This window comes from Hippopotamus amphibius, chromosome 5, assembly GCF_030028045.1.
Source record: "Hippopotamus amphibius kiboko isolate mHipAmp2 chromosome 5, mHipAmp2.hap2, whole genome shotgun sequence".
NCBI lineage: Eukaryota > Metazoa > Chordata > Mammalia > Artiodactyla > Hippopotamidae > Hippopotamus > Hippopotamus amphibius.
This window is the reverse complement of record NC_080190.1, coordinates 16,904,647-16,928,083: the sequence shown is the minus strand read 5'-3', so window position 1 is coordinate 16,928,083 and position 23,437 is coordinate 16,904,647. Positions and strand designations below refer to the sequence as shown.

Sequence of the window (23,437 nt, the reverse complement as noted above, 5' to 3'; positions counted from 1 at the left end):
TGCAATAATGCCTAAACAATGTGTTCCTAAAGGAGGCAATCCACAGAAGAGTTAGTATTAAATATCTTAGAATTCTTAAGAATTACACGTGAGTTGTGGGGTTGGTGAGGTGGAAAGGCCTGCATGAAGGGCATCAAAATAAGCCCACGTGATTTAGGGCTGGCTTGGCCTAGAGGTTGCTTTTAGGAGTCTGAAGAACTGGTATCCACTTATTTGTTCCCAAATATTTCAGTGCCTACTATGTGTGAGGCACTAAAATACAGCAGTGAACAAGGTAAACGGTTCTTTGCTCTAAGAGAGGTGTATTTTAATCTGAACCATGAATCCAAGAGCACAATAAATTGAATAAAGCAGTGAACCACGGGATCCGTGGGTCTTCACAAGCTGCAGCAGAAATCAGCATTTTAAGTTTTCTACTCTTGGATGCTGCGTCTTCTTAACTCTTGAAGGGGCCGGGAAGGGGGCACGGGGGCGAGGGGGAAGGAGATGCGAAGCGAATTCTCGCCGAAAACACACACAGACTTGGTGTTTGGGTTCGGCCACCCCAATTACACCTGTGGTACCGAGTTAACCCCACCTAAGAAGCAGACAGGATTACAAGAGAAAAACTACTCCTTCAGAGCCCTCAGAAGTCTCAGCACCTGAAACCAGTAAGAGACGGCCATGGACTACAGTTCCCACAAGCCCTTGCGACCCCACCCCGCCCGGGCAGCTTCCAAGCAAGGGAAAGACGGCGGGGGCAGGGGGTGTCGGCGCACTCGTTGCGTCATTGGCATGCGACTCCAGGATAAAAAACAGGCCAGGGCTACCAAAGCATGGCAGCTGCTGAGGCGGCGGTGGTGTCGTCGTCGTCATCCTTGAAACCAGACACAGCCCCAGTCCCCGAAAGTGCAGGGACAGCTGCAGGCACGGCCGCCGCACCCTCAGCGATGGCTGCAGCCGCGGCGGTAGCGGCCGCGGCCAGGACCGGATCCGAAGCCAGGGTCTCCAAGCCCGGGTTGGCTACTAAGCTGCTGTCTCTGAGCGGCGTGTTCGCCGTGCACAAGCCCAAAGGGCCCACTTCAGCCGAGCTGCTGAATCGGCTGAAGGAGAAGCTGCTGGCAGGTACTGCAGCCGGGTGGGGACCAGGCCGAGGCGAGGCGGTGGCCGTGAGAGCGGCAGCCGCACAGAGCACGCTGGGCTTTTTGCGCGCTCATGGCTCAAGAGATAAGAGGAAGGGAAAGGGAGAACGACCACTGTGTGAGCTCTGGACAGGAATCTGGGGCATCTCCGGCAAGGACTTGTCCTGACGTGAACTCCTGTAGCCTAGTTGGCAGTTGTCGTTCTCAAGGGAAAAAAAGAAAAAACAAACAACAACAAAAAAAACACGAAACCCACACTTCCACGAATAAACCTCTGCTCTTGGGTATGCAGACCAGTTTTCTGTAATCTAATCCCTCAGAAGCCTCTTGTTTGCCTCACATAAACATTACCCAAAAGAAGCATTGGCTCTCTACACCCCCAAAGTTGCATTCTTTAAAATATTGATATGTTGGAAATGCGGATGTTACTTAGTTAACCAAGACTTAATACAGTGGTTTTCACATAGTGAGCTTGAGAATTGGAGTTCCTTGTACAAATGCAAACTCCTAATCCTGGCCCTCTCAGAGATTGTGATTCTGAGGGTATGGGGTATTTTTAGGAAACCGCGTTTGTAAACTGTTGCTCCGGGTGATTCTAGTGTATGTAGTCTGTGGACCCCATGTTGACCAACACTGAATTTAACTTGGTCACTTCTAGGAGCATTCTTTTTGTTTGTTTGTTTGTTCATATACACTGGGAGAATATTAGAAAAGCCGGAAGGATCTCCCAGTTCATCAGTCCAGTAGATCATTTCATACAGTGGAATCAAGGAGCCTGGTTTTTTTGAACACTTTGAAATAAGCCAGATCTAGCACAGATCACCTACAGAAAGGTGAGGATGAAAGACACTCTCTCTTCTCTTAAGTGAGCTCATAGCAGTAATTTCTTTAGCCTTTGGTGACAAAACTATTTGATTAGGTTTTGAAGGCCCTCCAGAGTTTGGCCCTGGCTTATTTTTTCATTAAATCAGTACAGGAAATTTCTTCTTTGTTTAGTGTCCTCTGGCAAATGTTACCACTCCCCTTTTTATTGCAAAAACAAAATATTCTGGTAGGAATTTGTTAATTAAAACTGACACAATACAGATTCAGTGTTTATTGGCAAAGGTACATTCCTGAAGATGTTTAATTCTTGTGTTATATCTGCTTATTCTTTTGTTATACTTTCATTATATTTTGTTCCCTGTGAGGATGGGTCATATAGCGGATGGTGAAGGAAGGAATTACATCAAGGGCAAGCTTTGCGGTGTCATCATGGAGTTGTTTCCATCACAGAATTGCTTTCATTTGGCCTGATTTGTTACCTAAGTTATAGCTTTTTTGATCCTCAAGGTAATGATTACCATTCTTTCAGACAGGTTTCTGATAGGATTAAAGCCATATCCTGGCCTTTCGGTTAATCTGCCTCCAAGAACTGAAATTTCTTCTTGAAACTTAGTTAAAATTGATTGTTTCAAGGCTGTTGCTGGGCCATCTTCTGGAAGCCACTCACTCAGAAGTAGGCATTCTCATGACTCTCCATTTCTATATTGCTTGTGATTGGCCTATTCTGTATTTATGTTACTTAGACCAAGGCTTCCCAAATGCTCTTCTAACGGGCTGGGAAGGTTTTCTTAAGGATACAGATTCCAGGGCACGACATTCTAATGCCAGCCAGGTTTGACAACTGCTGAGTTACTCCGCAGTCAGTTGTCATGGCCTTTATTAATTTTCCTTGCTTTTCCTTACATTGATTCATGTTGTACTGAAATCTCTGCTCTTCTATCTTTTTGAATCCTTCAAGGCCTAAAATATATCAGAATTTTATAGCTAGAAAAAATCTTAATAAATATTCATTTATTTTTCATTTTTATTTTAATAAATATTTATATATTTATTCAATATTCAGGGTGTCTTCAAACTTGAAAGAGGGAAAAACACAAAGCGAAGATAGTAAATTTTAGGGCCTCCATTCTCCAAGAACTGTCAAGTTAAAAATACAAAGAGTTTCTGCAAAATGTTTCTATAAATACAATACAAGAGATCCATAACGGGTTGCAAGTGAAGGTGAAGGGTTTGAAGCCTCAGCCTGGCCTTACAGGTTTCTGTTAAAGCATATGGTCCCGTCTTTCCAAGCATGGTGATGTCATAATCAGAGGGTGCCATTAGGACTGTGTTCCAGACACCATAGTTCTGATTATCCTTTTGTCCATTTAACCTAGCATCTCCACTGTTGCTCTGCCTTCCCTCCTTTCCCTTCTCTGTCCTCTCTTTTCATTTTCTTTTACTCTACTTTCCATCTTCTCTGTGTCAGTGGTAACAAGGAAGCCTTGATGGATTTGGAAGGGTACGGATCAATACAGCTCTTCCTGCTTCTATCTCCTTTCTCATTGAAGTCCAATAGCCAGTATTCTCTCCATATGTTGTTATATGCCATGTGATGATGATGGTGATGACATAAAAATATTGTTACGGTGCTTTGAGTTTCCAAAGCACATTCAGATAGCATTATTTCATTTTACTTTTTACAATAGGAGTATGAGATAGGCCAGGTTGGCTGGCATCTTTTTCTTTCTTTCTTTCTTTCTTTCTTTCTTTCTTTCTTTCTTTCTTTCTTTCTTTCTTTCTTTCTTTCTTTCTCTCTCTCTCTCTCTCTCTCTCTCTCTCTCTTTCTTTCTTTCTAAATCTAAATGCTTTGGAGTACGCGTGGCAACTTAAACTGTTACCCTCTTCCCACATAACCTTTTGTTGAGATTAGCTTCTTTAAGGAATTGAGAGTTTTGATTAGGAGAGGAGGACAGAGACACAGAGAGTTTGGAAACTTAATGTTCTTAGAAGTAACCCCGTATGAGGTGTACTCCCAACATTTAGGTAGCTAGAGGGGCCAGCAAAGAATACCAGGAAACAACAGAGATTTTCGAAGTGAAGTTGAGGACTTTTAAAACTAGCTGCCTATGTAAAAATTAACTTCTTTTCATCATTCTCTATCTACCTTCCCACTACTACCAGGCATTTACTAGATCTTTGTGGGTCTTTGTGACTATTTATCTACTTTAAAAATTTTTTTCTTTTTCTTAGAAAATGAATTCTAGTTTCTAGATAACTAATTTGGGAATACTATTTCTTTGTAATTTAGGGAGCATCTGTATTTTCAAGTTTGTTCTTTGTTAGTGATATCATCATAATCCTAATATATTAAGTTTTGTGCGGTACCTTTTATTTGTCTTGAGTATTCCATCCACACGACCTCGTCCCATATTTATGGAGCTTCTACTTCGTTTGTCTCAGTAATTACCTTTTTTTCATCCCAATTACTCTTATAGAAGCTGGAATGCCTTCTTCAGAATGGACCAAGAGGAAAAAGCAAACTTTGAAAATTGGGCATGGAGGGACTCTAGACAGTGCAGCCCGAGGAGTCCTGGGTAAGAGATATGAATGGAAGTTTGATGTAACTGCCACTTACTTCAGAAAGAAATATTGATTAAGAATAGATAAAATTGACTAAAGCCAGGCCATTTTCAGTCTACTTTGGAATATTTCAGATCTACTGGCTTTATAGTGCCATCTTCTCAAGAAGCCCTTGTATCATTTGGTACAAGGTACAGAAGGCTATTAGAAATAGCCAGTTTTATGTGTGGATGAACTTTGAGAAAGGGTTTGTATTGGTGCAGAAAAGAGTTAACACAGCAGGCCTGAAATCACTATCTTTAGAAAGGCCTGCTTGCATCTGGGGACTTGGATTTGGTTGTGTTCCTATCCTTCCCCATCTGATAAGGGTGGTTTACTGTGCCTTGGCTGTTTGTGTGAACAGTGTGGTTTATGCTGAAGACCTGCTTTCCGTCTTGGAGTCTGGGATTTTGTGCCACCATGCAGGCAGAGGATGCCTGGGTGACCATTCCTCCCTTCCCCTCCAGTAAAAACTTTGGGTGCTGAGTTTCTAATGGGCTGCCTTGAGCAGGAACATTGTACACATGTTATTCCTTTTTGTGTTGTTGGAGGAAGGAGTGTGCTCAAGTATCCCCCCTCATAAGAGGGAGAGAGAATAAGGAATCTGAGCATGGATTTCTCCAGTGTCTCTTCCCTTAGGATCCAGCTGTGAAACCTTTGGACGTCAGTGTAGGTAAATCTTAGTCATGGATGACTCTTCCAGGGTAGGTCTTGGGTCCTCTGACAAGGGATATGGTTCTTTGTTCTGCCTATATCGAATCTAACTCTGACATTAGCTCTCTTGAGAAGGTGAACCTTGTAGTTGCTCAGAGGAAGTCACTTTGTCTTGGGGATATTAGCTGAGTGTCTTATTGCATGTGGAGGAAAACTGATAGAATTGATTGAGGGGAGAAGAGTCATTTATCCTTTTTTTTTTTTTTTTTTTGCATCTAGTTGAGGTTCTGAGGTTTGTCTTTATAGACGGCTAAAGTGTATATCCACAGGCTAGGGTATGTTTCTAGAAACTTTTGTATAACTGTGTCTGTAGACACAGAAATACATATGTTGGGATTTTCCCTATCTTCCCCTTCCCCACATCCTAGAAACAAACATTTATGGAACAATGCTGACCTTTTTGCATGCCCTGGTGCTTTATATTTTATTACATAACATTTTTTGAAAATGTGGATCACCATCCACTAAATTGATTTCGTGCTGCCCTAATGGATTGTGACTCATGCTTTGAAAAACACCCTGCTACACGATCCAATCCATTTCATTAGAGCTGAAATTAGGTATAAATAAAAACGAATGTGAGCTAAGCTAGCCAAAGGAAATGAATGCTTACTTAGAAGAAAAGGATAAAATTGGTGAATAAAACTGTATTTTTCAAGAAAATTAAAAACAGTTTATGATTTTGCATTTTCTAAAATTACAGATTTTTTTTTGACACATATTGGCAGAAACATCTTTACTTGAGGTTAAGATAGGGAAAAAAAAACCACACGGAAATTCATTTTCCTGAATTAGAGAACGTGAATAGGCAAATTCTTACACCTTAAATATGGTTTCTTACCATAATTAATGATGATGATTTACTGAGCACTTATATGTGAGGTCTGGTAGTTAGTGGCAAGGTCAGGAGTTGAACCTGAACCTGCTCAGTTTTAAAGTCTCTGCCCTAACCTGGGATGGCAAATACCTGGCACTCCTGCCTTTGTTCCCTGCTCTCCATGTCCGTAGCAGAAATTAGCAGTCAATCACAGCTTTCTTTGCCATTGGTTCTAGAAGTGACTTCAGGATTTTTATCAGTTCAGCTCTTCTTGAGTTGAAGCCTATTTGTTATAATGTGATTCCTAAGGCACAGCACCATAAATCTAAAAAGAAAGGATAAAATGTGCTGCTGTAGTAGGCAGAATAATGGCCCCCCTAAAGATGTCCATGTCCTAATCTCCAGAACTTCTGAATATGTTAGGTTACGTGACAAGGGGGCATTAAAGTTGCACATGGAATTAGTGTTGTTGGTTAGTTGACTTTAAGATAAAGAGATATCCTGGAATATCCTGGTGGATCCAGCATAATCACAAGGGTCTTTAAAAGTGGAAGAGAAGGTGGAGGAATGTCAAAGAAGATGTGGTGATGGAAGCAGGTGTAGTGATGTGATTGCTGGCCTTGATGAGGATGGAGGTCATGAGCCGAGGAAGATAAACAGCTTCAAGAAGCTGGAAAAGGCAAGGAAGCTCTTCTAGGGAGGCTGTAGAGAAAGATTCTCCCCTAGGGCCTCCAGAAAAGATGCAGTTGTGCTGACACCTTGATTTTTATTTATTTATTTATTTATTGGCTGTGTTGGGTCTTCGCTGCTGCACACAGGCTTTCTCTAGTTGCGGTGAGTGGGGGCTACTCTTCATTGTGGTGCACAGGCTCCTGATTGCTGTGGCTTCTCTTATTGCGGAGCATGGACTCTAGGTGCGTGGGCTTCAGTCGTTGTGGCACACAGGCTTAATAGTTGTGGCTCAAAGGCTCTAGAGCACAGGCTCAGTAGTTGTGGCTCACGGGCTTAGTTGCTCCATGGCATGTGGGATCTTCCTGGAGCAGGGATCAAACCCATGTCCCATGCATTGGCAGGCAGATTCTCAACCACTGTGCCACCTAGGAAGTCCCTGACACCTTGATTTTTACCATAGTAAAAACCCACCTCAGACTTCTGACCTCCAGAACTGTAGGATAGTAAGTTTGCATGGTTTTAAACCACTATGTTGGTAATTTGTTACAGCAGCAATAGGAAACTAATATACCCATTTATTATAAATCACTTAAAATGGAAACTAAGTTTTTGTATACCATTTTAGAAGTTATTTTTTAACTTTAGAAAATTATAGTAAAAAAATTTAGAAAATACAAAAAAATATAAAGTTGAAAATAAAACTTGTCCATTTTCTACCTTCCAGCAATAATCACTGTTAACATTTTTGTTGTTTCTTCCTAGCTTTTTGTTTATGCAGAATATTTTTTTTAATCTCTCAGTCCCTATATCTTTTTTTTTTATTATTAATTAATTAATTTATTTTATTTGTTGGCTGCATTGGGTCTTCCTTGCTGCACACGGGCTTTCTCTAGTTGATGCAAGCAGGGGCTACTCTTCATTGTGGTGCACGGGCTTCTCATTGTAGTGGCTTCTCCTGTTGTATAGCCTGTTGCATAGCTCAGGCTCCAGGCGCATGGGCTTCAATAGTTGCGGCACATGGGCTCAACAGTTGTGGCTCATGGGCTCTAAAGCACAGGTTCAGTAGTTGTGGCGCATGGGCTTAGGTGCTCCGCGGCATGTGGAATCTTCCCAGAGCAGGGCTCGAACCCGTGTTCCCTGCATTGGCAGGCGGATTCTTGTTTTTTTTTTTTTTTTTTTTTTTTTTTTTTTTTTTTTTGGCACACGGGCTTAGTTGCTCCGCGGCATGTGGGATCTTCCTGGAGCTGGGATCGAACCCGTGACCTCTGCATTGGCAGGCGGATTCTTAACCACTGCGCCACCTAGGAAGCCCAGGCAGGCGGATTCTTAACCACTGCGCCACCTAGGAAGTCCTATGCAGAATTTTTAAGTTGAGCTGTTTTACTGTATGTACATACATTGTATCCTTTTTTTACTTAACATCATAACAGCATTTTTTCATGTTAATTAAAAAATATGTGTAAACAATTTTTTTCTTTTTTAAACCTTACTGAGAAATAATTGACCAATGTAATTGTATATGTTCAAAGTGTTGAAATCATATCTTCTCCAACTACAGTGGTATGAAACTAGAAATCAATTACAGGAGGAAAACGATATTAAATAACACACTTCTGAACAATCAGTGGATCACGGAAGAAATCAAAAGGGAAATCAAAAAATATCTTGAGTCAAATGAAATGGAAATACAACATATTAAAACTTATGGGATGCAGCAAAAGCAGCTCTAAGAGGGAAGTAAGCCTTATTTTTAATGGTAACATCATGTGATGTCAAATGGGTAAAATACAATTTATTTAACCATTTCCCTATTTGAGATCATTGGAGGTTATTATCAGTTTTATTAGTAGGACTGATTTTGTAAGGATCATCTTTATGGATAAAACTTTCTCTTTGTTTTGGACTATTAAGATAGATTCCTGAAAGTGGAAAGATACTGGGCTTTTCAGGTGATTGCAAGGGTCTTAGAAAATTAGATAAATGGCAGTAGCAACTTCCAACTGCAAAAAGCTTTGGAATTACATGTATGATAGACTTGCTGGCCCTAAAGTGACTCTCATCATAAAGTCTATGATTTGAGAATAGACTATTAGGACATTTGTATAGATTTGGAGATAGTGGCTTTTTTTTTAATAGAGAAACATTTGAGCACAGAAAATTTGGGAGATAGAGTAGTAATTGTGAGACACTGCTTGGAAAATCCTGTTATTCATTCATTCTTCTAATTCTGCACAATTTTTCAGACTGTTGTGTGTTTGCTTATGCTTTTCCTCTTGGATAAACTGCTCATGTCTGTCTTCTTTAGCTGTAGAAATCCTACTGACCTTTCCAGATTTGGCTAAAATTCTGTCTCCTACATGTGACGCCTGCCTACTTGCTTTTTTATATTGCTAATGTAAAGGTTTCATTCTATTCTTTGTTTCTGTTAGCTCACTGAGGGCTAAAACCAGGTCTTATTTATTTGCTGTACCTATACAATAAAATTTTGGATGGTTGAGTGGGAAAAAGCTGAATAAAAATTCTGTCCTATAAGCTGTCCCTTGAATGAGAAGTTGCTGGTTGGCTGGGTCTCAACTCCAGTTAATTTTTCTGTATACCACTTTTTTGTGTTAATCTTCCTAAAGTTCTGCTTTCACTAATCACCTTGGTCTTCTTGGATAGAAAATGAGAGGGTTAAGCTGGGTACCTCTAAGATGCCTTCTTGTTTCACTCTGGATCACTGAACTAGCAGAGAAGTCATTATCAGTCCAGCATTTCACCCATGATAGAATCAAACACATCAGCCTGCTCTCAAGACACCCTGTGCTCTCATTGATAAACCCACTGTGCTCATCCTTGTGTCGGAGAATTTGTCAGTTTGTTCCTTCTTTATAACATGCTTCTGTCTCGTCTGCATCTTCAAATCCTGTACATCCTTTAAGGCCTAACTCAAACTAAATGCTTGAATGAAGCATTCTTTGGCCTCTGTACCATTTAGAGTGCTTCCGTCTTTGACCTCCTGCAGCAGTTATTCTCTCTGTGTTCATTTTGACACAATCATATACTGTCGTATTGTTATTTAGGGTTACGCATTAATTCAGGCAACATTTTTTTGAGCACTTGCAATTTCTCTCATCTGAATTGTATTTTGCCCATGAGGTTATAAGCTCTTTCAAAGTCAGGAAATGTGCTGTTCCATTAAAAGTGTTCTTGGGATTGAGTGCATGGTAGCTCCTTGAAAAATATTGATTGGGGATTCTTGAATGGAATAAAATTGAATTGAATCTTTGTTATTATTGTACAAAGTTTTTGCCTCAGCAGCAGCTGCTGTTATTTGAGGAGTGTTATGCTCAACAGAGGACCCTGAAGGCAGGCAGTTTTTATGTTAGTCCTTGAACCAATATGCCTGTCAAAGAAGCTGAGAGGGGGTTTGGGATAGACTTTATGAAGGAGTTGGGATGTGAGCTGTATTTCAAAGGATGAACTTTGAATACTTTACTAAGGAGTTGGTACTGTAGGCATTGGGACCCTACTGAGAATTGTTTGGGGGCTTTGTGCAGTATAGGTTTTCAGAAATGGTTATGAAATGGTATGAATTGGAAGAGGAAGGGATGGGATGTAGAATAGCTAGGCTTAATGGCAAATAGGCTGATTTAGGCTGGTGGCAATGGGAAGAAAGCCTGTGTGAGTAAGATGGCAGGGAGGATGAGACGAAGGGGGTCTGCTGTTAGTCTGGCTTGAACTTTAGCTCCACCATTTACTAGTAGTGAGATGCTGGGCAAAGTTCTTAGCCTCTCTATGCCTCAGTTTCCTCATCTATCAAATAGGGATAATTGTATTATCTTTCAGGGTTGTTGTAAGGATTAAATGAGCTAATGAATGGAAAGCATTTAGAGTAGAATTTGATACATAGTAAACTCAATGATATCTGCTATAAAATATTCATGATAATTCTTTCAGCTTGCCAGTCATTTCTCCTTGTTTCTCATAATTCTGAATTGTGGTGGTTATATTGTGTTCTTTTACAAAATTATATCCATTAATGAGAAATACTTCAATTCTTACAAAAATTTGCTGCTGTTAAGTGAAGAAATGATTATGTCCTGTCATCCTCGGCTGGTGAAGTGTGTTGTCATAGGATAATGTTTGAAATTGAGGAGACACATGGGCCATTGACCTTATATAGGGTCTATGCGAACATATACTCTCCAGGTTCTCATTTTACCCTGTATTCTTCTTTGTGTTGGGTTGATTTGTTATGTTTCTACTTTCTTGATTATATACTACTGGGCACTGATTAGCTTTAAATGGTTCATTAGTTATGATGATGGCTTTTGCTTTGTTTAATAATGAACTCTGTCAAAGACTTTATCATACCAAGATTAATTGTACCATGTATTTTCACTGATGCCCAAATAAAATTCCAGTGAGTCCTTTGAGATTTTTCCAAAACTTTTTGTTATTTCATTGTCTGGATTGAGGTTTCTATTATGTTTCACACTTCAGGAAATAAAAAAAAGTCTCTGTCCCACCCCCTCTTCAAAATTTCTTAGTAGCATGACAGGTTCAACTGATTGGAGTAATAGGAGCCTCACATTATGCTAAATAAATGCTTTTTCCAACTTTACATTACATATGCCAGGAAGTTATGACCAATATATGTCGTAAAACATATTTTTAAAACCTTGTTTTCACAGTAGAATGTCATAATATTTCTTTCTTTGATTTGTAGTGGTCGGAATTGGAAGGGGAACAAAAATGTTGACCAGTATGTTGTCAGGGTCCAAGGTAAGAATACTGGAATGGTTCTGTTTTTCTTCAGTGTTTTCTTAATGACCTGTGTGTTGGATTTTATCAATTAAAGAATAAGCTGTATAAATTGTATGAATGAGTGTCAACCCTGAGTATTAATCACAATGTCTATAATCATGATATCTGAGATTCTAAATATTGAGACGATAAATTCATGATTGAAAAACAAATTTGACTTATAAAAGGAAAAATTTTATGATGCTCATAATTTAAAAATATATGTATTTAGGTGTGTGTGTGTGTGTTTGGTTTTTTTTTTTTTTTGTATAATCGTATTACTTAAATGAAAGGGAACTTACAGATCATAAATTCAATGAGAAGATTTTTTTAAACCTTGGAATTTTTGTAGAAGCAATACCGTTTTGTAAACCATGCAGTTTCCAACAAAAGACATGCTTTGTTCAATGGTTACAAAATGTTTACTAAATAAAAGAATGAGGCATTTTTAAAATGATGTTACATCATTCCTTGACTAAATCCGAAAGCATCTTTCGAGGCATTTGATAGGAGAGGGAGGAGGGGTTAAGGAGAGGCAGCAGAGGCTCTAAACCTGTGCTTCAGGCTTTGACTGAGAACCCTCACCGAAATAGCAGGGTGGAGGGAGCCCTGAGACAAGTCCTGATTTCAGTGTTTGACCTCTCCGGGCCTCTGAGTTTTTCCTTAGGAAAACCGGTTTTGATTCTCTCTAGGGTCTCTTCCAGCTTGAAAAGAGATAATAATATCTGTATTCTAATTAGCAGCTAGGTGCTGGTTATGATAGCTGGGGCTAGGGACCAGTGAAAATGCCTGTGGAAGGAAGATTAATATGCCACTAGGTAGGGAAGAATTTCAGCAACTTCCTGGACTAAACTTTTTCTTTGTTTTAAAACCCTTGCTCCAAGTGGGATATAAATAGTTCGTAAAGTAATTTTGTCTAAATTGTTTCTTTAAAAAAAAAAAAATGTGGTCAAAGACCATTTCAAAAACTTCCCATTTCATTGCAGGCTGATTGATGATGTTTGTAACATATAATTAAAATGTTATGGCAATGTCAAATTGCTGAAGAAGTTTCTAAGCACCTTCATTTTCTGAACTTGTGGTGGATACTGGCCCTTGGGCCATATGAGCGCTAGGGGTCTAAGTAAACTTTTCTTAAGATAAAAAGCCCTGGAGAGCCTATTGTCTTTGACATCCATTTTAGTTATTAACTGGCATAAAAACCTGTGTCTTTCAGTTGGGAAGGATCTTAATACCTTAGATAAATGGAAAATTTTCCATGTGGCTTGCTCTGCAATCTTCAAAATATTGGTGTTGAAAAATCACAGACTATAAAAATTGTGTTAGAGTGGAGGAGTTTGACAGTTTTACAGTAAATTTGAACATTGTACTTAAATACTGACACGTGGAATTTAGAATCTGTCTCTGATACAGGATTTGCCAGTTGCTTAATTTATGTTTCTTAATTCTAAAATATAAACAGTGGTTGCCTCAATACTAGATTATGGATGATTTCATCTTCTTTTTTCCCATTATTTGGTATTCTCCAAAATCTTTACAATGAAAAGTCACTTTTATAATAATAACAAAAAAGATATATTTGCATTAAGGAATTTGTTGTTTTTACCCCCAAGATAAACTGTGTCAGGTCCATTGGAGTATTCATTATGCACCCTCCCCTCCAAAACCACAAGTACGGGTAACACACTATATGTTATTGAAAGGCTTTATGTAAATTCCAGGCACATTTCCAGGAATATGATGACTGGAAATATAAATACATCATTGGCTCTAGCTTAAGTTTATTTATCACACACCATTTTGCTGCTTCGTGTTTCAAAAATAAGCATTATTATCTTGTTAGCTATTTGTATTTCTTATACTTTTAATTTTAGATTAGGTACTTGTTGAAAAAAATTAAACCTTTTAAATTTTACCTTTAAGGATGTTGAGAATTACACTTTTATCAAAAGTAGTTAAAAGCTGTTAATGAATTTTTTAAAATAGATTTTGTTTTTAGCACTGGCTGGAATCTTGGAGATCTTCTTATGCAATGACTTTCAAAAATTTTTTGACTAAGACCCATAATAAGAATTTCATTTTACATCATGACCATACATGTATAAGAACCAAAAATTTTATCAAACAACTTTAACCCTATGTACAGTGTATTCTTGATATTTTTCTTTCTATTTCATTAAAAAAATTGGTGTCTGCAGCCTTCTAATGGGGCACAGACCTACTGTTTGATCTACTTTTTCTGTTTTTGCAGATGAATTTTTATTTGCATCCCAAATAAAAATTCGCAGTGCTACTAGAAAAATTAGACTTTTAGTATGTGTAGAGTAGAGTTACCTCAAGAGTAGAAATATTTATTTCTAGAATGGCAGATGTTTTATGTTCATGTTACAGCCATATCATAATATACCATTGCCTTACCATCCACTCCTAATGAGAGACATTGCTAATTGAACATGGCCTAACACTCTTTCGTGTTGTACCGAGAAACAGCTTTAGAATCCTGTTCGTTGTAATAGTGTGATTTTCATACAACACTATCAATTATTGGGTGGAGTGCTGACCTTTACATAAAATCTCTAGGCCATCAGATTAATTTGCCTCCATTTTGTGAAGACCACAGATTATTTAGACTGCCCCACTCCTTTCATACATTTCTCAGATCGAAGTAAGATTTAAGAAAAGAGGCCTTCCTTGTTGTCATTGGCTTTCTCTCCTGTCTCATGGTAAGTTTTGCTCTGCTCTGCCAGTGATCAACTTTCTCTTGAGTCATTTTCTTCTCCCTGCATTCTCTTTCAGGATTAAGAGTGTAATGTGTACAAAAAGCTTATAGGTTTTTTGTAGAATGCCTGTTATACAAAAGTTGCTCAATAAATACTGTTATTACTGTTCCCAAGTGTTTCACCTATCCCCAAATCTCTCTCTTGAGTTTCAGGCCTATTGGATCTCTCTGACTACATGTGCCATAGACATTAATTTTATTCAAGCAATTTCTGTTGGAAATCTTGAATACAGTTAATTTCATTCCTTTTATTTCTATCTGTGATATTTTGTGACCTAGACTAAAACATGACATTCATTAGAAAGAGAAAGCATGGGAAGAGACTTTACCCTGGGCATTATAGTCAGAAAGGAAGGGATTTCTTACAGTAAGGGATATTGAGTGACAGATAGTGGTTCTCAAAAGTAGTTTTACCAGAGGTGAGGAAGTGGATTTGCATGAAATATAACGTAGGTAAAGTGATTCTAAGGGGGTTAAGCTAATACATGCCTTTGACCTAACTTGATCTAAGGATAGAATATAGATTACCTAGAAGAAGGCAATAGATGCATAGTTCCTTTGCTCTCTTCCCTGAATTATACTTTCTTTTTTTGTTGTTTTTAATTTTATTTATTTATTTATTATTTTTTGGGGGGGTACACCAAGTTCAATCATCTGTTTTTATACATATATCCCTGTATTCCCTCCCTCCCTCGACCCCCCCCCCCCCACCCTCCCCGTCCCAGTCCTCTAAGGCATCGTACATCCTCGCGTTGAACTCCCTTTGTTATACAACAACTTCCCACTGGCTATCTATTTTACAGTTGGTAGTATATATATGTCTGTGCTACTCTCTCGCTTCGTCTCAGCTTCCCCTTCACCCCCCACCCCCCCAAACCTAGAGTTCTCCAGTCCATTCTCTGCATCTGCGTCCTTGTTCTTGTCACTGAGTTCATCAGTACCATTTTTAGATTCCGTATATGTGAGTTAGCATACAATATTTGTCTTTCTCTTTCTGACTTACTTCACTTTGTATGACAGACTGTAGGTCTGTCCACCTCATTACATATAGCTCCATCTCTGAATTATACTTTCTTTGAGCCAGTCGTTCAGCAGAATCTGGATGGCAATGTACTTTGAAGTAACAGACTTTGATGAGGTTTTGGAGTATTATCCTTATTAGCTTTCTATATTGCTGATTAAAAATTGGTTACTTGTGTGTCCTTTAAAAAATATATATATATTTATTTATTTTTGGCTGCATTGGGTCTTTGTTGCGGTGCACGGGCTTCTCAGTGCAGTGGCTTCTCTTGTTGCAGAGCACCAGCTCTAGGCACGGAGGCTTCGGTAGTTGTGGTACGGGCTCTGTAGCTGTGGCTTACAGGCTGTAGCGCTCAGGCTAAGTAGTTGTAATGCACAGACTTAGTTGCTCTGCGGCATGTGGGATCTTCCCGGACCAGGGATCAAATCCGTGTCCCCTGCATTGACAGGTGGATTCTTAACCACTGTGCAACCAGGGAAGTCCCTATATGTGCTTTTGAAACCAGATGAGCGATGGAAGGGTTGGTGTTCTATTATGAAATCACTGATGCCATATAAAGACTCTCAACTAGCATTTTCCAGGTATATAAGGTATATCTATCTGGAAATAAACCATAGTAGTGCCTGTAGGCAAAGCCAGTGTTTCATCAGAAAGCAGCTTTGTGTCCCCACCAGCCATTGGAACAAGTGTTTATCATTGGGGTTTACAAACTTTTCCCCCCCCAGATGGGTTCAGAGGACAGTAATTTCCCCCAGGTGAACAGTACCATTTTTAGGTTAACCAATCAATGTCAACTCTGCAGTGTGACTTGAGTAACGCTCCTGTGAAATTTAGCAACTCTCTGAGATTAGAGCATCTCTAATCTACTTTCTCCAGAGGTTGTCCAATTTATACCTTTTCTTTACACTCTGTTAATATTCATACATTTCATAAGTACTATATTGAAAATTTTGAAGGACTTACGTTTATGAACTGTATAGAGCTATTCCTTTTTAATGAAGGTATTCAAAACCACATGTTTTCGGTGTGGTAGCATAATAAGCTTATAGTTAATAAACTCATATTTCTGCAAAATACTCCAGCTTAAATTGCTCACGTAGCTACAGATTCTTTTCAGTGGGAATCATATTCCTTGCATTTTTCTCACTACTTCATTGGATCCTTCAAATAAAATCTGAATTTGATCCAAAGAGAGGAGTATAAAGAATATGTAGTACAAGTGTGGCCTGAGATGGGAAGTAAAACAATCCTCATTTAACTAAGAGTGATCTGATTATTCACTTGTGAATAATGGGCAGTTCTGAGAGGTGACTTTTATCCTTTCAGAGAGCTTAAGAAGTAGCAATTTCTCTTTATTAAGAAACACATATGTACATTACTTCTGCTATACTAGTTTTGCTCATTTTCTACACATTTAGCTTTTGTTTAAATGTATAATCAGGTTACTAAGATTACTCTTGGTATTTCATATAAGAAATAATAAATTGATTAATTAAAAATTAATGTTAATTTTATGTGTGGTAAAATTGTTGAATCTTGTGATGATTAGGTAGGGATTATTGTACCATTCTGTCAATTCATAGTATATTTGAAAATTTTCCTTCCAAATCAAAACTGTCCAGCATAAAATTGGTTTAAAAATTTTTTTTACAGTAACAGTATATTTATAAGCCATGATTATCAATAAAATCAGGCTTTTCTTTGTCATGGTGGCTGGTGTGAGAAGTTTGTGAATGTTCCTCAGTCTATACAGTGCTTCCCACATATCAAAAACTAACAAAGCAATCACAGTCTATTGATTTTGCCTTTATTTTGTATCAAATAGGTAGTATTAGTAAGGCTCTGTATAAACTTTAAGACGTGGATAACAGTTCTTCTTTACCTTATGGCCTATTTCCCTTGTTTCTCTTCCTCTAGAGGTATATTGCCATTGGTGAACTGGGGAAAGCTACTGACACACTAGATTCTACAGGGAAAGTAACAGAAGAAAAACCTTACGGTATGAAGTTCATCTTATGTAGTCCTTGTTTTTAATATTTAGAGAAAGTTTCTCTGAATTCAGAATTTTAAAATAAATCTCATATTCCCAGTGATTTTAATTTCAGTACATTTCTTTAGGTTAAGAAGGTTGGAAATTGTTTATCACATTGTTGCTTATTTGGTATGTCTGTTAATAAAGATTTATAATGATTACCTCTTTTCCTATAATCACTTTTTTTTAATGTGCAGAATTCTTCCAAATAACTCCCTTGCCAAAAACCATTTATAGCTAGGATTTAGGACATTTTTTCTAGTGAATGTGAAACAAAGCAGAGAAACTCTCTTGCTGGATTTTATCTGCATCTTGCCATTGTTGTTGTTTTGGTTTTGTTTTTTAAAATTATCTCTTAGCTGTTGGAATAAATGTACTAGGTTTAATACTTTAAAATTGGTCATATTCCTATGCTTTTGGAGTATGTAAAAAGATATGACAAAAGGAAAGCTGTTTCTCTGGAAAAAAAGCAGAACTCACTGGGGCCCACCTTAATTTTTCTACCATTCCTTCTTTCACTACTTTAAGAAATGATAGATAAATGGTTTCCTAGCAACTCTCATAGTGCTTATGCTATTTATAATGCAGCAGTTGTGGTTTTTGTACAGGCAATTCACATACATTATTATGTCATCAATTGTGAATTGTTTGTAAGCTTTCTGTTTTGGTTTTTTTTTTTTGCCTTGGGCTTAATTTTATCTTTTTTTTAATGTACCTATAGGCAGTGTAGCATCCTATGTTTTTGTGTTGAGTGGTCTTAATATATATTACATATCACCCTAGCAGTGAGACCAACCTTCTCCTTGTTTGTAATAGCTTCACTTGTCGTATTAACATTTATAGGTGGCTTAGTATCTTGCATGATTAATCAAGCACCATAATGCAAAGAAAAATCACCAATTTATTTTGTCTTTTAAAAAATAGATGTTGAATTAGCCTTGAAATTATTATTATTATTATTATGGAATAATAGCAGACACTCACTTGATGGAAATCCAACCATAATCTTTTAAGATTAAAGAGGCCTAGGAGGACGTCAGCAATTTCCAGAGTATTGTACAGTATATGTCAGTACATATATAATGAGAAGAATAGTGAGGAAGTAAAACTGGTGAGACTTGTTGGTTGGATGGGGTAGGGACGGGGAGGAAGTTGTTAACCATGACCTAGGTTTCTGAGTTTTAAAACTGGTTACATGATGGTGCAGTTTGTTGAGTAGGTGGTATTAGAAAAGGAACAGGGTGATGAAACTACTTAAACATACCCTTGCTTCGTGCCTGTAAGCATTTTGAAAACTTTTAAAAACTCTGCTTTGTATTGTATCATTTATAATCTTATTTACTTACCTAAAGAAAGCATATTAGTTTGTTAAAATCGTCTCATTATAATCTTGAAATAAGTCATGGAGAAACTAAGCAACTTTCTTCAGCCCTGAAAAGGTGAGAGCCCTATGGATTATTGAATAGTATTTGTAGTCCCAGAAAATGAGAGCTCAGAGAATTTTGCTGATTGACATGATTTTTCTGTAGGATTTTATTAAATAAGTAAATGTTTGTCATCTGTTTAAGCTGTATAGCAGGCACCAAGGGGAAGATAAATATAAGACCTACCCTGTTTCCTTAAGGAACTTCTGTCATATGGAGATCTAGGACCTGTGTTCTCAACCCTCTGTGACCTAATACTAAGACCTATAACCAGTATTTTGTGATGCCTTCTTTATTATCCTGAAGTAAAACTCAGAAGTATTCTCCCCTACCTACGCATTAAAAAAAGAAATCAATGTGATATAGTAAATGGACTATAAAGAAGAAATAGAGGTAATTTATAGTAAAATAGGCACATCCATATGTAAATGTACAGATACTACTACACTGAAAGTCTTCATAAAGTAGTCAGATACATACACATAACAGATACTTACACATAAGCAGACTGACAGGTGTGTGTATTGATGATTCAGTACTGGAAAGTTCAGTATATGTAAGACTGTACAGAAAATTCTGCATCTAAATGGAAAATGCTGTTAGGTTCTAGCCCAAGGTGATCATAAGCAGACTTTCACCCACATGGACTTCTGGCAGACATCCAGAAGTCATGCAGGGCAGAGGACAGTTCTTTGTCTTCCCACGCCGTTGTACATTGCAGGATACCTAGCATCCCTGGGCCTTGCCTACTAAGCGTTGCCGATGACGCCACCCCACCCCATCATTGTAACAATCAAAAATACGGTTCTTGATTAACCTGTTGAGAACAACCGACATCTGGATAAAGGAAGGCAGTATGCAGTAAACGGCAAGTGAATGTTCTTAGGTCATTTTACCCTATCTAGACAAATACTATTTTTTGCCATAGGAAGTGAATCTCTAGCTCAGTACTCTCAACATTCAAACCATGTTAATAGGGCCCTTTCTTTTATTCTCTATCCTGACACCTTCTGTTATTTCTAAGTAGCGTTTTTCACCATTTATTAAATATATTTTTGTATGTTAATTCCTAAACTGGGGCTGAGACCATGTCTCTTGGTTCTTGGTGTTTAGAACAACGTGTGGCATATTTAGTGTATGACTACACAAGGCTGGTGACAGAGGCATTCAAAAGATGACTGCAGGGAAGTCACAGGAAAAGCACAGCATCTTCCAACCTGCTGCTCTTTTCTCATCCACACTGAGGTATTAAGTCTCAGGTACAGTTGCCGATGTCTCTGAGGACACGTGGCTTCAATGTGCTCATCTGTTCTTCAGGGAGCTCAGGACACTAAGACTGTGTCTGGCCAGGTTGTCTTGGATGTGGGCCAAGCTTCTGGGAAGGCCTGACTGCTCCTGTGATGGGAATAGTTTTTTCTATACCTCCTGTGGCTTTTTTATTGGAAGGCAACAAATGTAAAATGAAAGTGGTATCTCTTGCTAATCCTCTGTTCTAAACACTACCACCTTTTAGTCCCAAAATAGAATGTTGCCAAGTCTTCTGGAATGGATGCAGCTAATGTTGGATCTAATGGGTGTGTCTCCTCTTGGATTGTGGTTCAGCTGCCCACATTTCCTGGAGGAAAATGGAAAGTTGAATAGGGTCTCAAATTGTCGTTTAAACAAATAAGACACACATTATAGTTGGGCTAGTGTGTAGCTGGGTATCAGTCATCCCATGGTGCCTTTTGTTTGTATTTAAATGTTTTTATTATAAAGTATTTTTACAAATAAAGAAACGTGAAGAAAATGTAAATTTACAGCTTAATGGACTATCACAAAGCAAACATCCATGCAGCTACCAATCTAGTCAAGAAACAGAAAATTCCTAGAAACCCCTCTCACATCCCATCCTGGTCACTATAACATCTCTCTTTTCCAAAGATAACTACTATCCTAACATCTAGCACTGTGCAAATAATTCTAAAACTATAGTACAGTTTTACCTATTTTGGACTTTTTTATTGCTGTGTAGTATGCCACTGTATGAAAAAAAATGTAGAAAGATGTGTGTGTATGTGTGTATATATATGTGTGTGTGTGTACGTGCATATATATATATATATATATGCACGTACACACACACTCTTCTGTCGTTAGGTATTTGTGTTGACTCCAGTTTGGGGCTTTATGAATAAAGCTGTAAGTGCATTTTCTACCTGTCTTTTGGTAGATATGTGCAGTAATTTCTCTTGGATATATACCTAAGTGGAATTGCTGGGTCACAGAGTAAGTGAATATTTTACTGTATTAGAAATTGTCAAACAGTTTAAAGTGGTTTTATAACTTTGCATTTCTACCAGCAATGGATAAGAGTTCCACTTATTCCACATCCTTGGCTACATGGCAATTAGTAATGTTTTAAGTTTTGGCCATTCTGGTAAGTATGTCATGGTATTTCATTGCGGTTTTAATTTCATTACTAATGAGATTCAGCACTTTATCATATGGTTTTTGGCTACCAATCCATCTTTGTGTATTGTCCAGGTCTCTTGCCCATTTCTTTTTGGTTTGTTTGTTCTTTCCCTATTGAGTCACTTTTTTTTTTTTTAAAGATGGATTTGTGTGAGTTTTCATGTACTCTGGGTGTGTGCTCTTCTTTCTGGTTGTATGTATTACCGATACTTTCTCCTTCTCTGTGGCTTGTCTTTTACCTCTCTTAGTTGTGTCTTTTGGAAAGCAGAAGGTCTTGGTTCTAGTCTAATTTATCAAGTCTTTTCCTCTATGGTTAATTTTTTTAGTGTCCTGTTTAAGAAAGCTTTTCCCACCCCAAAAGCATTAAGATGTTTTTCCATATTCCAGCAGCTCTACTGCTCTGCCTTTCACATTGCATCCACCATCCACCATTTTCTCCTATATGGATATCCAGTTGGCCCACCACTTTTCCCCACTACTTTGTTTCCTGGATCACAAATCAAGCATCTTATAAGCATGGGTTTGTTTGGAATCTGTCTTGTTGTGTTGGTCTGTTTGTGCTTGTGGTGACACCGAACTATCTTAATTGCTATAGTTTTAGAGTAAAGTCTTGTTATCTGAAAGAGCGAGTTTTGCTACTGTATTTTTATAGATTTTCTTCTATAGGTTTTTAATAGCTTTCTTATCAAAGTAAGGAAATTGTTTTCTATTCCTAACTTGCCATTTGTTTGTTTTTTTAAGCATGAGCAGCCATTGAATTTTATCAAAACTTTTTTGTATTTGTTGATTTTCCTCCTTATTAAAACATTAAACTAACTTTACATTTCCAGAATAATCCCAACTTGATCATACTATGCTATCCTTTATATAAATTGTTGGATTTAGTTTGCTAATATTTAGTTTAGGATTTTTGTATTTTTGTCTTTGGGTTAGATTACCCTGTATTTTTCCTTTCTCTTAATGTCCTTGACTGGTTTTGATATCAAGGTTATACCAACCTCATAAAATGGGATGGGAAGTATTCTCTCTTTTTTTTATTCTTTGGAAGAATTTATGTGAGATTGTCATTATTTCTTTTTCTACTGTTTGGTAGAATTTACTGGTAGACATCTGCTTCTGGAGTTTTCTTTGTTCGGAAGCCTTTTAATCCGAATTAGATTTCTTTACTAGCTATCAGACTTAATATTTTTTATTTCTTGTGTCATTCTAGGTGATTTTTCCTCTAGGAATTTGTTCATTGCATCTAAAATTTCCAAGTTACTGGTAAAAAGTTTTTCATAGTATTTCTTTAAGATCTTTCTTTTTACTTTGAAATAATATCAAACTCAGAGAAAAGCTGCAAAAATAAAGCTATATTTTTATAGATTTCAATGTACAGGTCTTTCACTTCTTTTGTATATGAAATTTCTAAGTACTTCATTTTTAATGCTATTATAAATTGGATTTTTTAAATACCAATTTCTGATAGTTCATTGATACATATACGCAGATGGAGATGATTTTTATTTATTAATCTTATGTCTTTCAGCCTTGCTACAGTCACCTATTAATTCCAGTCACTTTTGTGTAGATTCCTTGTTAGGATGGGTCTAAAATAGACTTTTTTTCCAGGTCTACATTATCCCTGCTTCAGAGGCATGGCTTTTCTCAGGTGTCTATCAAATGTCCGGGGTATTCAGCAGAGTTTTTTCATTCTGGATAGTTGGAATTTGGGCATTTTCCAGCCTTGTAAGAGCTTTGGTAGTAGTTCTTGGTTTAACTTTGTGAAGACTCACTATATACATGTGCAGCTTGGAATTTAGCCAGTTACAGGTGGACCCCTATAGACGTGGCTTTTTCTGTGTAATTCTCTCAAATTCCAGCTACTGCTGCTTCCCCAAATTCTGATCTTTGTTCAGTGCTTTGTTTGTGATTCCCCTAGCTGTAATACAGTTCAGAAAGCACCTTCAAGCGAAAGCAAGTGATTGTGGCCTTAACTTGTTTTCTTTCCCTTCTCTCAGGGACGACAGTCCTTGCTGTCTGTTGTCTAATGTTCGAAAACGTTTGTTATATTTTTTTTTTCCAATTTAACAGCTGCTTATGGCGACAAGGCTTGTCCAGTAACAGTTAACTCTGTCCTGGTTGAATATTGTTTTTAAATCCATCATACTGCTTTTAACTCGTAGTTCAGTTAAGTAACAACTTTCATG

The 23,437-nt window shown here is 37.8% G+C and overlaps 1 protein-coding gene across 1 annotated transcript in view; it reads left to right on the top strand.

The window, feature by feature from the left end:
* Positions 1-795: 795 nt before the first annotated feature.
* TRUB1 (TruB pseudouridine synthase family member 1) overlaps positions 796-23,437 on the top strand; it is a 31,897-nt gene continuing 9,255 nt past the window's right edge. The window contains exons 1-4 of the mRNA XM_057736244.1: positions 796-1,104; positions 4,424-4,522; positions 11,462-11,517; positions 17,256-17,337. Coding sequence (XP_057592227.1) covers positions 816-1,104; positions 4,424-4,522; positions 11,462-11,517; positions 17,256-17,337 — 526 coding nt within the window. The 5' untranslated portion in view covers positions 796-815. The remainder of the gene's footprint in view (positions 1,105-4,423; positions 4,523-11,461; positions 11,518-17,255; positions 17,338-23,437) is intronic.